The sequence below is a fragment of the Myotis lucifugus genome, unplaced genomic scaffold (genome assembly GCF_000147115.1).
Source record: "Myotis lucifugus unplaced genomic scaffold, Myoluc2.0 scaffold_1646, whole genome shotgun sequence".
NCBI lineage: Eukaryota > Metazoa > Chordata > Mammalia > Chiroptera > Vespertilionidae > Myotis > Myotis lucifugus.
Window position 1 is genome coordinate 33,227 of NW_005872694.1, and position 13,401 is coordinate 46,627.

At 57.7% G+C, this 13,401-nt stretch overlaps 1 protein-coding gene across 1 annotated transcript in view; it reads right to left on the reverse strand.

Moving 5' to 3' along the window:
• CDC42BPB (CDC42 binding protein kinase beta) overlaps positions 1 to 13,003 on the reverse strand; it is a 44,070-nt gene extending 31,067 nt beyond the window's left edge. The window contains exons 1-7 of the mRNA XM_014450013.2: positions 12,949 to 13,003; positions 10,850 to 11,217; positions 7,013 to 7,161; positions 5,548 to 5,641; positions 4,638 to 4,838; positions 2,938 to 3,186; positions 937 to 1,016 (exon numbers count right to left, since the gene is read on the reverse strand). Of these exons, the coding sequence (XP_014305499.2) occupies positions 937 to 1,016; positions 2,938 to 3,186; positions 4,638 to 4,838; positions 5,548 to 5,641; positions 7,013 to 7,161; positions 10,850 to 11,217; positions 12,949 to 13,003 (1,196 nt within the window). The remainder of the gene's footprint in view (positions 1 to 936; positions 1,017 to 2,937; positions 3,187 to 4,637; positions 4,839 to 5,547; positions 5,642 to 7,012; positions 7,162 to 10,849; positions 11,218 to 12,948) is intronic.
• Positions 13,004 to 13,401: the final 398 nt, after the last annotated feature.

Genomic DNA, 13,401 nt, shown 5'->3' on the forward strand with positions numbered 1-13,401 from the left:
GATAGAAGAATTTGGCCATTTTGGGAGGGGGTGTATGTCCAGGGGGGTGTGTCCTGGGGGAGTGTGCATCCCAGGGTCCAACCCGCCAAACTACAGCCTCCGAGCCTGAGGCCACAGGCTTGACCGGCACCTGGTGAGCTGGAGGCACCTGGCAGGTGGCAAGCCCTGCACCTGGGACAGACAGGAAAGCAACATGCCCCGTCCTGGGCCACCCGTGAGGGCGGGAGGCAGCAGCCGCCTCTGGCGCTCAGCTGCTGTTCAGGCACTGCGAGCACCGCGCAGCGAGCAGCCTCTCCTGAGCGCTCACGTCAGCTCAGGCCCCAGCCCCTGGGAACCGCCAGGAGCCGAGCGTGAGCTCCCTGCAGACCCCGTGGCAGCTGCACCTGATGCCGTCGCCCTAACCCCTCTCCTCTTGCCCAGTGTCCTTTTCAGAGGGAGGGAGACATGACTTTCGAGAGGCCCGTTCGAGACAGACACCCACAGAAGCACACACGGTGGCTGGCGCGCGGGGCTGGAGGCCCACGTGGGCGTGGCTCTCGCTCTGCAGGGAGTGTGCTCCAGCCCGGCTAAAGGAAGCTGGGCTCCGGGCGTCCCTGAAAGGCCAGAGTGTCCTAATGAAAGACGGCTCTGGCCCGAGCGTGTGGCTGCCACCGAGGTGCCACTGGACCGCATGGCACCAGTGCTGTGGCCTCCAGGGCAGGTCAGCAGTCGGCAGCCTGGGGCCACCCCACCTCAGGCACCAAGAAGGTGCTAAGTCACTTCCTTCCAGGCTCTTCGGAAGAGTCTGACCTGCTGCGTCAGCTCATGCAGTGACCGGGGGCGCATTTTTAAAGGACAGAACCCCCCCCATGCCTCCCCTAAGGGGGCACCCAGCGCCCCGACACACGCACTGCGCAGAGCAGAGCCTCACATTGGGAACAGCAGAACCACACGTACCTTTCCGTGGTGAACGTGAAACCGATGAACGGCAAGTGCAGCCCGGAGAAACCCGTGTGAGAGCCAGGAGGCAGCATCTCCTGCACGAGAGCACGTATGGTGCCGTGAGAGCACGTATGGCACCGTGAGAGCACGTATGGCACCGTGAGAGCACGTATGGCACCATGAGAGCGCGCATGGCGCCGTGAGAGCACGTATGGCACCATGAGAGCACGTATGGCACCGTGAGAGCACGTATGGCACCATGAGAGCACGTATGGCACCATGAGAGCACGTATGGCACCGTGAGAGCACGTATGGCACCGTGAGAGCACGTATGGCACCATGAGAGCACGTATGACACCGTGAGAGCACATATGGCACCGTGAGAGCACGCATGGCACCATGAGAGCACGTATGGCAGTGCGTATGGCACCATGAGAGCACGCATGGCGCCGTGAGAGCATGTATGGCATCATGAGAGCACATATGGCACCGTGAGAGCACGTATGGCACCATGAGAGCACGTATGGCAGCGCGTATGGCACCATGAGAGCATGCATGGCGCCGTGAGAGCACGTATGGCACCATGAGAGCACGTATGGCAGCGCGCATGGCACCGTGAGAGCGCACATGGCGCCGTGAGAGCACGTATGGCACCATGAGAGCACATATGGCACCATGAGAGCACGTATGGCACCATGAGAGCACGTATGGCACCATGAGAGCACACATGGCACCATGAGAGCACGTATGGCAGCGCGTATGGCACCATGAGAGCATGCATGGCACAGTGATGGTGTGCTTGGCACAGTGAGCGTGCGCTCACTGGGAAGGGGAGCACACAGGTGCAGTGGGGGGAGCTTGCGGCCTGCCCAGGGTGACTGCTGGGGTCCCCTGCACGGCTGGCCACTGGCAGGGCCATTTCCACTCCTGGTTCGTCTGATGTACCACAGTTAGGAGGGTAGACACACTCCTTTTGATGGTGATAATGGCACAGGCCAAACTCAGACCAGGCCAGTAACTTCCACTTTTAAAGCCACGGCATCGCATCTTGCTCAACATGATCCTGAGCAGAGGGGACAGGGCCGCCCAGGGACTTGGGGCAGAGGCTGCAGTTCTTGGCCTGAATCAGGCCGGAGGCAGAGTGGAGGTCTGACCCAAAGGCAGACTATCTTAGGTGAGCACTAGTTACAGCCCTATCTTCAGCCTGACAATGCTTCTTTATTCAAAATAAAACCGCAGCGACGACTTATCTGGGAGCTGCGGTGCGAGCTCAGCAGTGCCGGTGCCTCTCGCCGTCTCCTAGCTGTGCTCTGAAGGCAGCTGTGACTGGTAAACTGAGGAGCATCCCAACTCGCCCTTTCCTTGGTTAGACCGCTACTGTCCCCAAACCGGGACACAGCGGACAGAGAGTAAGAGGCTGGGCTTGACGAGACCAAACCAACTGTGCAGCGTGTGAGCAGAACCCGGCCTGTCGACCAGCTCAGACCCCGGAGGGTCCCAGGGCAGGATCCGACCTGGAAGTCAGCCTGTGGCCCGAGTGCTGCTGAGAAGCAGACGCCATGGCCACGTGCCCCAGGGTCAGGGGTGGTGGAGGGGGGGAGCCAGAGGCTGCGGGGGTTTAGGCTGGAAGAGGTGAGGGGCCTCGGGGGACCTCTAATATGACAATGGAGGCTACCTGCTTTGAAAACATAAAAACTGCCATAAAAACCAAGGTAAGAGTTTCTGATGAACGCTAAGACAAACAGCTATTTAACTCGCTTCCACTCCAACTGTAATCCATTATTTTAAAAAGGGACAATAAGGCCCAAGCTAGAAGGCGCTGTCCTTGAGACTCCTGCCCAACCTTTCAAAAACCAGCGCAGCTGCACGACTTCTGTCTGGACACAAGCCCTGCGAGTCCATCCACCTGTGGTCCTGTGAGCCCTCCCACCTGTGAGCCCCTCCCCTGTGGACCTGCGAGCCCCTCCCCGAGCAAGCGGACCGCTGCACACGCCCACACGCAGAGCCCACACTCACGATGTTCCTCAGCACATCGTCGTCCACGTCGAAGTTGGACGTGTCAGAAGGACTGCTCACGTCGGGAATGTAAGGTGCTTCCAGATTCCGTATGTTTTCCCAGTTCAGCCCTTGGAAGAAGGGGTGCTTTTTGAAGTCCTCGATCCCATTCTGGCCCAGCCGGCGCTCCCTGCTGCAGATCAGCCTCTGCATGAGGTCCTTCGCCTCCTCAGACACATCTGTGACGTGGGACGGGAACTGGAACCGCTCCTGGGTGGGGGTAAGTGGGTGCATGATGGGGCGCTCGGGGAGGCACGGCAGAGCACGCATCTGTCAACAAACTCGGCGCAGACGGCCGCTAACGACAGCTCAGGGGAGTGAGCATGGCCGTGCCGGCTTTATCGGGGCCGGGTGCCAACACCCTCCTGGGAACTGGAACAGCGGTGAGTGTTCACGCACGTGTGGGGGGACAGCGGCAGGCCTGCCAGAGGGCGCCGGGCCACCCCTGCGGCATTCCCCTTCTCACAGGGGCCTGCATGCCAGCCACCACGGCTGTCTCAGGTCACCTGTGACTCATGAAAAGGGACAACAGCCAGTCCCCGGGCTGCTGTGAGGACCACACACCTGGAGGCACACAGAGCCCGCACGGCACTGCGCCCACGCTGAGGAGCGGGTGGGTACTGTGTGCATGGCATCGTCTGATGGTTTTATAGTGAGTATAACCTAATTTACAAGTGAAAAATGTATTTCTACTTTGAAAAAAGTGTTTGTTAAAAGGACCCCTTGCTTTGAGTCATTAGAAGACCGTTCCCCACGAGTACAGACCAGCCCCCGGGAGCTGTTTCGGGAATGTGATCATGTGAGTGTGTGAGCGTGTGAGAGCGCAGAGGGTGAAATGGGCATTAGAAAGAAATATTTGACTAAAAAATATAAAGAAAAGTAACAGATGACAAAAACATTAGTCGGAAAAGAAAATAAAAACAAGCAAACGAAGGAAACCGAGAGAAGGCAGCGGCTGGGAGAGGGAAGAGGATCCAGGGAGGAGCGAAGGGGTGGAGAAGGGACTAGAGCAGTGATGGCGAACCTATGACACGCGTGTCAGAGGTGACACATGAACTCACTTTTTTGGTTGATTTTTCTTTGTTAAATGGCATTTAAACATGTAAAATAAATATCAAAAATATAAGTCTTTGTTTTACTATGGTTGCAAATATCAAAAAATTTCTCTATGTGACACGGCACCAGAGTTAAGTTAGGGTTTTTCAAAATGCTGACACGCCGAGCTCAAAAGGTTCGCCATCACTGGGCTAGAGACTCCTCCGATGAGATGTGACTGACAACTGGTTCTGGGAAACGGCCTGGATCCGTGCTGATCTGCGTGGCGAACCCAGACCCCGGTCAGGCTGCCCGGGTCCTTTCCGCTGGCGCCCCGGGGACACGGCACGGCCACCACGCGCCGCATCGTGTGCTGCAGGGATTCTGACCTGACGAACACCATCCTCGCCCCCAGAACGCGGACCGTCCTTGAAGCCCCGCCTGCACCTGCTGTGTCAGCCTGAGCCAAGTCCACCGCTACCCTCTCCTGAATCTCCCCGCTCCCGTCGGCCCCCCCAGCTCACCGCCCCCCGCCTCTTCCCCAACGACCCACAGCTTCACACGGAGCGCCCCCGCGGCTGCGCTGGGCCTCAGCACGGACAGGGGGTGAGGAAGGGCACGCTTACTTCGTGGTTCATGATCTTTCCGTAGGTCTCCACAAGCGACTCCGCGTAGAAGGGCGTTTCCCCGTAAAGCATCTCGTACATGCAGACGCCCAGCGACCACCAGTCGCACTCGGGGCCGTACTTGCCCATGCCGTCCTCCATGGCCTGCAGAATCTCCGGCGAGATGTAGTCCGGCGTGCCCACGGCCACCGACGACCGCACCTGGGGAGAGGGCGTGCTCAAGGGAACTGGGACGTCGCCCGGGTCAAGTTTCTCACTCAGAAACGCCTGAGTTTCAAAATTCAAGCAAATGGGTGCTCCCTTGCCACAGCAGGGCAAGCGCCAGGGGCTCCTGCTCGCCAGTCTTAATGCCCAAACCTCCACAGCCCCCATGGCGTCGCAGCCCAAGGGGGCGCCACTTCCCACGGCTGTCGCCGCTCACTGTGGTCAGGACCAGATGCGCCCACGTACAGAGCCCCGGGCGCTGGTGAAACAGGCTCCAGGCAGCAGCAGTTCTAACCTGCTGTGGGGGGTCAGGCTGCCCATCACAGCCTGCCCTTCAGTCTCCCAGCGGCTAAGGCCCCAGAAAGGGCAGGGCAGTCCCTGGGAGAGCGAGGCCTGACGCCCGAGGAAGGCCGGTCTGGAAGAGAGCGGACAGCAGCCCAGAGCCGGTCCGCGGGAATGAGGAGGGCGCTGGCTCTGCCCCGGGCCAGGCCATGCCCCACCTGCGGCTTCAGGAGCCGCACGGACAGCTGGCCGATGGGGGTCAGGTGGCGCTCGGGGTGCGCGTCCACACTGACGGAGTGCAGCGTAGGTGGGGAAGGAAATCCACGCCCCCATTCAGACAGCGCTGCTCTCCCTCCCTCCCTCCTTCTCTAAGAGGCATTTCAATGCACACATTACCGTGCGAGGACCGAGAACAGACACGTACCGTCCCATCATCATTCATCTTCAGACACGACCCGAAGTCGGCCAGGCGGATGTGCCCGTTCGCGTCCAGGAGGACGTTGTCGGGTTTGATGTCCCTGTTGGTGAGACAAAGACATACCTGACACCCCACGCGCACTCGGAAGGTCCACGCCCCCCGGGCGGCGGGCGAGCTGGGGCCGCCTGGGCGAGTCTCTCCTGCGGGGACTGGCCAGGCGAGGCGGCAGCAGGCACACCTCTCACCCTGCACATCAGGTCCCAGCACAGCCCACCAGTGGGGGCCGCGAAGGAACAGGAAGAACAGAGACAGGTGAGGGACAGAGAGTGGCACATGGAGGGGTCAGGTGGCCCCCCACTGCAGGCTCACAAACCACCAGGACCCCCAAACTGTACTTATAGAGGTCGGAGCGCGGGGTGACCTGCCTGGGTACAGAGCAGCCAGTTGCCTCTCTAACCAGCGCTCGCACCTGCTGTCTGTGTACCCGCCGTCACTGACAGAATAAGCTTCTATGACCGACAGCATGAAAAGGAACAAAAACTTTGAAAGCAAAGGAGGGGCCTGCCCAGTGTGCCCAGTGATTAGTGTCCACCCTCAAACTGAAGGGTCACGGGCTTGATTCCTGGTCCCAGTCAGGGCATGTGCGGGAGGCAACCAATTGATGTGTCTCTCTAAAAATCAATGGGAAAAATACCCTCAGGTGAGAATTAATAAAAATAAAAGCAGTCCTAGCTGGTGCGGTTCAGTGGATAGAGCATTGACCTGAGGACTGAAGGGTTCCAGGTTCGATTCTCGGTCAGGGCACATGCCTGGGTTGTGGGCTCAATCCCAGGTAGGGGCGTGCAGGAGGCAGCCGATCCATGATTCTCTCTCATTATTGATGTTTCTATCTCTCTCTCCCTCTCCCTTCCTCTCTGAAATCAATAAAAACATATTAAAATATTAAAAAAATAAAATAAAAGCAAAGGAGGGTGTTGAGTACAAGGAGCACAGCACGCCCCCAGCAGCACTGAGAGCCAGAAGGGCGCCACATGCCGGCCTCTGCGGGGCAGTGAGCTGGCTGTCCTCCGTGACGGACAAACCGGGCCCCATCGTCACAAACAAGCCCCTAACAGCCCTCCACCTCTCCCACCCCACGTCCCTTTGTGAGGGTTTGCGGGGCGCTCGAGACCAAGGGCCCTGTGGGGTCGGCATGAAAGTGAAGTGGAGCTGAGAGAGAGGAGACATGGGGTGGGGACCCCACAGGAGCTCTGGGGTGCAGGGGAGGGGGACCAGGTCAGCTGAGGACAGGTGGCTGCCTGACATCAGCTCTCCCGTCAGTGACACCGGGACCTCTGGTGCCAGCACCGGGCCGCTCAACGTGAGCACCAAGTGCGTGACCGGGCTGAACACCTGGACGGGGTCGAGGCCTCAGGGACCCCGAAGGGGGATCAGCTCAAGGGCTGTGGCCGCCATGACCTGGAGGGGTTACCTGTGCACGTAGTGGAGCTGGTGGATGGAGTCGATGGCCAGCACCATCTCCCCGATGTAGAACCGCGCCATGTCCTCGGGGAGCTTGTCTTCAAACTTACTGAGCAGGGTCAGTAGGTCACCGCCCACGTAGTAATCCATGACCAAGTACTGCGATCGGGAAGGGGACAGAATACGGCGTCCAGTCAGCACTGCGCCTGACGAGCAAAGGCCTAACTTCACCGCAGAAGCCGCGACCCCAGAGTGATGGACAGGGTCCAGGACCCGCCCTCAGCACATGCACCGCCGTTCACAACCCCGCGGCCACCTAGGCCGTGCTCCCGGCAGGGAATGCGCTCCTGCAGATGCTCCACGGACCCACGGGAAGTGACTGGGGGCTCTAGGAGGCGGCACTCTGAGAGCCAGCGGCCCCACGGGAGCACCACGATGGGCCACAGTTCTAGGGTTCAGATCATCCCCCGGCCCTCACGTCACAGAAAGAGCACACTTGGGCCAGAGAAAAGGGGAACCAGCTAAATCACAGAAAACGAGCAGCTCTTATGAGAAAAGACAGTAGTAACATGAACAAACTAAAAGCTAAGTACTTGGGGGTTCACCCTGTGGAAGAACCAGAAAATCGATTGCTTGAGTAGAAATCAGAGCAACTGGGCATGTGCCTGCCTGGCCCAGACGAGCCAGACCCGCTCAGAGCTCACCTCCTGCACTGGGAAGGCTGGGGTGAGGGGCTCCCCATGGGGTACCCCACCCGCCAGAGACCCCAGACGCCAGAGCCGGGGTGGCTGCCGAGCCTCTGAACTGCGGGAGGGTCTGCCGGTCCGGCCTCCAGGACCCCTTCCTTGACGCTGGCTTCCTTCTAAGAGATGGACGCTCTGGTCCGAGCAGTTAACTCGCCAACAGGGAGGAGACACGCTGCCTGGAGAACAGCCACTGGATATTCACTGAGAACCTGAGCACAGCTACACTCCGGGCAACCGCTGCAGGCCCAGGGCTCACGCCCACTCCCTGCCACCTCACCGGTCCTCACAGGGACCAGCATGATCCCCGTCCACAATGAGGAGCGCGGCCCAGTCACCAGCAGAAGTGACGGCGCGAGAGCCCACCACCTTAACCCGACGCTGCAGGGTCTCAGCCCGCCGCCCGCAGGCTCCGCGAGGCAGGAAGGCAGCGGCGCTGGAGGTCCCACTCGCCCACAGATGCTTTACCACAGCCCTCACCTGTCTGGGAACTCAGCTCTCGAGACTCCGTGCACTGCCACCTCCTCTGAGAAGCCTTCCTGGAGCCTCCCACCCCTCCCCAAGGGCAGCCTCAGCCAGGCCTCCCGCTGGCCTCTCGGCACTGGGGCCTGTCCCTGCCAGTAACAGCGAGTTGTGAGGGCAGAAGCCTGATGAATTGTGTTGTCTCCCGCACCCCCGGCTCAATTCCTGCCACAAAGACTCCGGAAGGAGGTTCGCGCGCTCATTCTCTCCATAACGAGCTTGCTGGCACCCCTCCAGGTGACAGGAACGCCCCCATGGAGCTGGCATCGAGTGGAGGGACCAGCCCAGGGCGTGGCAGAGCATGGCGGGCACTGCTGCACACGACCCATCGGGCAGGTGTGAGGCCTGAGGGACAGGCAGAAGCCACCTATTCCAGACAGAGGGACGCGTGCAAAGAGGCTGAGAGAGAACGAAGGTGGCCATTGCAGAAACGGGCAATGGTGGCCATGGCCGGGGCCTGGCGAGTGAGGAGGGAGAAGCTGGCCTCCAGCGTGCAGGGAGCTTCCTCTGCCTGCCCTGTGAAGAGTGGCCGGGGAGGAAGGGAGGAAGGCAGGAGCAGGACTGGACCGGGGCTAGGAAGCCGTGATGTGGTCCAGGCAGGAGGCGAGGGTGACGGGCTGGGCAGGGGCAGACAGAATGAAGACACGGGCCGACACCGGAGGAAGAGACCACAGCACCTGCTGATGGAGGCACGGGGCTGAGGGGAGAGCAAGGCATGAACAGCCGGGGTCTGTGGGCCCTAAAGGAAGCAGCAGGATGCCATGGGCGTGGCTCAGGGGTTGAGCGTCAACCAGGAACCAGGAGGTCACCAGCTCGATTCCCCGTCAGGGCACACGCCTGGGCTGCGGGCTCCATCCCCAGTAGGGTGCGTGCAGGAGGCAGCCGATCCATGATTCTCTTTCATAGATGCTTCTACCCCTCTCCCCCCCCCCCCCAGCGCTCTAAAAATAATAAAAATGCAAACATATTAAAAAAAGGAAGCAAGCCCTAACAGGTTTGGCTCAGTGGATAAAGCGTTAACCTGCGGACTGAAGAGTCCCAGGTTCGATTCCTTGAGGTTTGATTCCAGTCAAGGGCATGTACCTTGGTTGCGGGCACATCCCCAGTAGGGGGTGTGCAGGAGGCAGCTGATCGATGTTTCTCTCTCATCAATGTTTCTGACTCTCTACCCCTCTCCCTTCCTCTGTAAAAAAGTCAATTATATATATATATATATATATATATATATATATATATATATATATATATATATATATAAGCAAGCAGCAGGAGGGCAGGCAGCATCCCCACCTCGCCTCCCGCCCCACGTCGGCGGGAACCTGGAAGAAACCAGCACGCGCAGCATGCGTGCTCCATGTGGCCGCGGGCGCCTGGGCTCAGGCCAGAGGGAAAGGGACTGCCAGGGCGCAGGAGGTCGCAAGCAGACACTCGTTTCCCAAGAACGAGACCAGTTATTCCCTGTCCCGCGACACAGGTTCTGAAGGAAGCCATCAGGCCACACCCTCGCAGTCTCTGCTGGAGCAGGTTTAGTCTTCATGAGACGCCGACAGCAATTACATGAAGCAGCTGCAGGGGGCCCAGGCGCCTCACAGCAGCCAGGCCACGCACCGGGGCCAGCTTTCCAGGCCTGCCGCTCCCCCAGCCCCTGCAGTGGCACCTGCCACTGTCCTGGGGCGGGGACTCACCTAAGGACCCCGCTAGCGGGCGGCAGGGGCAGCCTGCCCAGCCTGAGCACAGCAGCGGCGTGTTCACATCCTAGAAGGCGCCAGAGCCCTCGCTTTCCTTCTCTCCTTAATTTTCGCTGCGCTTCTAACCGGGCTCCTCCAACCTCAAGACGGCTCCTTGGCTGGAAGGCCGGGCCAGCTTAGAGAAAGGGGGTCATGCCTAGCGTTTCAGAGCCCAACGCTGCGCTGCTTTCAGGAAAACTTCTCAGACAAAACACGCAGTGCCCTCTGGGCCCGTACCCACCTCAGGAACCTCCTGCACTTCCCATCAAACAGGAAACGGACTGGAGAGTCCATGGGGCGGTGACAAGGCGGGAGCAAGGCTTCCCGAGGGGATGGCCCCGAGTGCCAGGACTGCGCTGTCCGCAGAGCCAGGGCGCCCGCACCGCCCGCCACACGGCCAGGCCGGCCCGGCACAGGCCCCGCCTCTGTGCCCAGGCACTGCCTTAGAAAGTGATGGGAACTGTGAAGGCCAAGCTCGCTGGGTCACAGGACAGGACCGAGAAACCCACGCAGCGCCCAGGAGTCAGGAGCTGCCCCTCTGCCCACACAAATAGGAGCCTTTTCAATTCTTAAAGCCCTGCAGCAGCTTCCTATTCTTCTTCCAAACAGAAATGTTTTACCGCCCCCCCCCCCTTATTTAAATGTAATAAACCCAGAGGACAAAATAACCAGGCTCCGTAGTGATTGGAGAAGAACAGGGACAGAACAGTCTATTTAAAAACCCACCTGCCAATGACAACGTAAGACAAACCCTAGTTTCATGGAGTCAGATTCCTATAAAAGGCTGGTTTTCAGGGGTCTTCTCGGTTTTTAGTGACAGCACGAAGGCGTCAGAACCCGCGGCCGACCACGTACCAGGTAATTCTCGTCCTGGAAGGCGTAGTGCAGGGTGGTGATCCACTGGCAGTCCCCGTTCACCAGCACGTCGCGCTCCTCCCGGAAACACGCCGTCTGCAAGGCATCAGGGGCGTCAGTGTCCGTCTGCAACCCCCCAGGGCGTCCTGGACAAGGGTCCCCTGCCACAGGCTCTGGACACGGGTCACCTGTGCTCCAGCTGCAGCAGCCGGCCTCCCGCTCACCTGGAACCAGGCGCACGTTGTCTCCCCAGGCGGCTGCGCCCCCTCCACAGCACACCTGTGCCAGCTGAAAGCTGCGCCCACCTGTGCCTCCTGCTCCTGCACCCACCCCTTCCACACTCGCTGTCTCTCTGCCCACACTAGAGACTCACTGTGGGGGTGGGGTCGGCAACAGCGTCCCCGCTGGGCCCCTCCCATCCCGGATCACCTGCCTTCTCTCTACGGGGTCAGCCCCCTGGGGGTGGCCAGGAGCGCAGACACCCCTCGTGAATGCCCCGCCACGGACCCACAGTCTAGCAGCCACGTGACTGGCAGAACGAGCACACACCTGCTTCCTCGTCTGGGTGGGTTATTTTTAAGGAACGTGGCCTACTGGCAGGATACAGTTGCACACATCCTAACAGAATTCTACGATGAGGACCATGGCCTGGAGCATGTGGGTAGAAGACTATTTTTTTTAGACTGTATATAGTTTTGGGTTTTTTAAAGACCTTAAACACACAGGTTGCATCTGTATTTAGAAATAGCCACGGGCAACGATGTGGAGAAAAGGGAACCCTCATTCACTGTTGTTGGGATTGCAAATTGGTGCAGCCACTATGGAAAACAGTATAGAGATTCCTCAAAAAATGAAAAATAGAGCTGCCATATGCCTCAGCAATTCCACTTCTCAGTATTTATCCAAAAAGAACCAAATACACTCATTCAAAACAATATATGCACCCCTATGTTCACCACAGCATTACTTACAACTAGAGGCCTGGTGCACAAAATGCGTGCATGGGTAGGGTCCCTAGGGCTGGCCGGCAATCAGAGTCAATTGGGGCCTTCCTTCGTTCCATGCCACCCCCTGGTGGTCAGCGCACATCAGAGCAAGCGGTCGAACTCCCGAGGGGACAATTTGCATATTAGCCTTTTATTATATAGGAGGATGGCGAAAATATGGAAACAACCCAAGTGCCCATCAACAGATGAGTGGATAAAGATGTCAGGCACGTCCAATAAACTATTACTCAGCCTTGGAGAAGAATGGAACCTTGCCATTTGCAAGAGCACAGATGGACCTAGAGCAGTGATGGCGAACCTATGACACGCATGCCAGAGGTGACATGACACGCGAACTCATTTTTTTGGTTGATTTTTCTTTGTTAAATGGCATTTAAATATATAAAATAAATATCAAAAATATATTTGATATTTTTGTTTTACTATGGTTGCAAATATCAAAAAATTTCTATATGTGACACGGCACCAGAGTTAAGTTAGGGTTTTTCAAAATGCTGACACGCCGAGCTCAAAAGGTTCGCCATCACTGGCCTAGAGGGTACTATGCTCAGTGAATAAATAAGCAAAACAGAAACATACCCACACACAGAGAACAAGCTGACAGCTGCAGAGAGGGGCAGAGACAAGGCGACGGGGAAAGAAAAGTCAGGAACACTCACAGCAGTGAGTGGGAATAACTGACAGGGAGCAAAGGGGAGCTTTAAAAAAAAAGTAACCAGGTCTTCAGCATAATTACAATGAAAGTTCCTCTTCATTGAGTATTTAACGTAAGATTTTCTCTCCTTATCTGTGAAACTTGCAAAACCACAAGGCCTGATGCAGGCCTGGGTGCAGGGCGCTAGACAGAGCACCTGTCCTCTCCAAGTCTCAGCAGGACCTTTACAATGCGCTTTCTCTACACGTTTTCTCTTCTCAACTTGTTTAAAAAGCTTTTCTTTCTAAAAGGAATCCTGAGGTGGATGTGTCCTGATTCTACTGATTAGAAGCAGACGCGAGGACGCCTGGCCCACAGTCCGCCCAGCCCCGGGGCCTGGGGAAGGCGGCTGGGCCCAGGACAGTTCCAGAGCGGATGACCGGATGACCGGCACCCACCATCACCATTCCCGGTGAAGCCCACGCTTAGCCTGGGGGCCAGCACGGCGACCATCCAGGAAATAGACGTATTATCCAGCAGTTCTGTTTTCTCTGAACAGTTTTTAATTTTTATTTTTTATGACCAAGAAAGCTAAACTAACACCCAGAGGGTCTACAAGCTATAATGTACACTGCTTTGCAACTGTTCCACTGACTTCTTGCTTTGTGTCACCAGGTTCAAATTAAACAAGCAATCCCTACTCGCACATACTCACCATGACACCACGTCCTCACACGCCTATATACTAACTAGCACAACAGAGAAAACAACCTTGGGCTTATATAACTTTCAAAATTTAAACACACACACTCCGGAGGTTAACATGACAAGCTCTATTAAACAGGCTCAGCTGTCTTTCATAAGCCAACTCCGGTAGAAATACAACTTGAATGGAATGTGCTCCTACTATT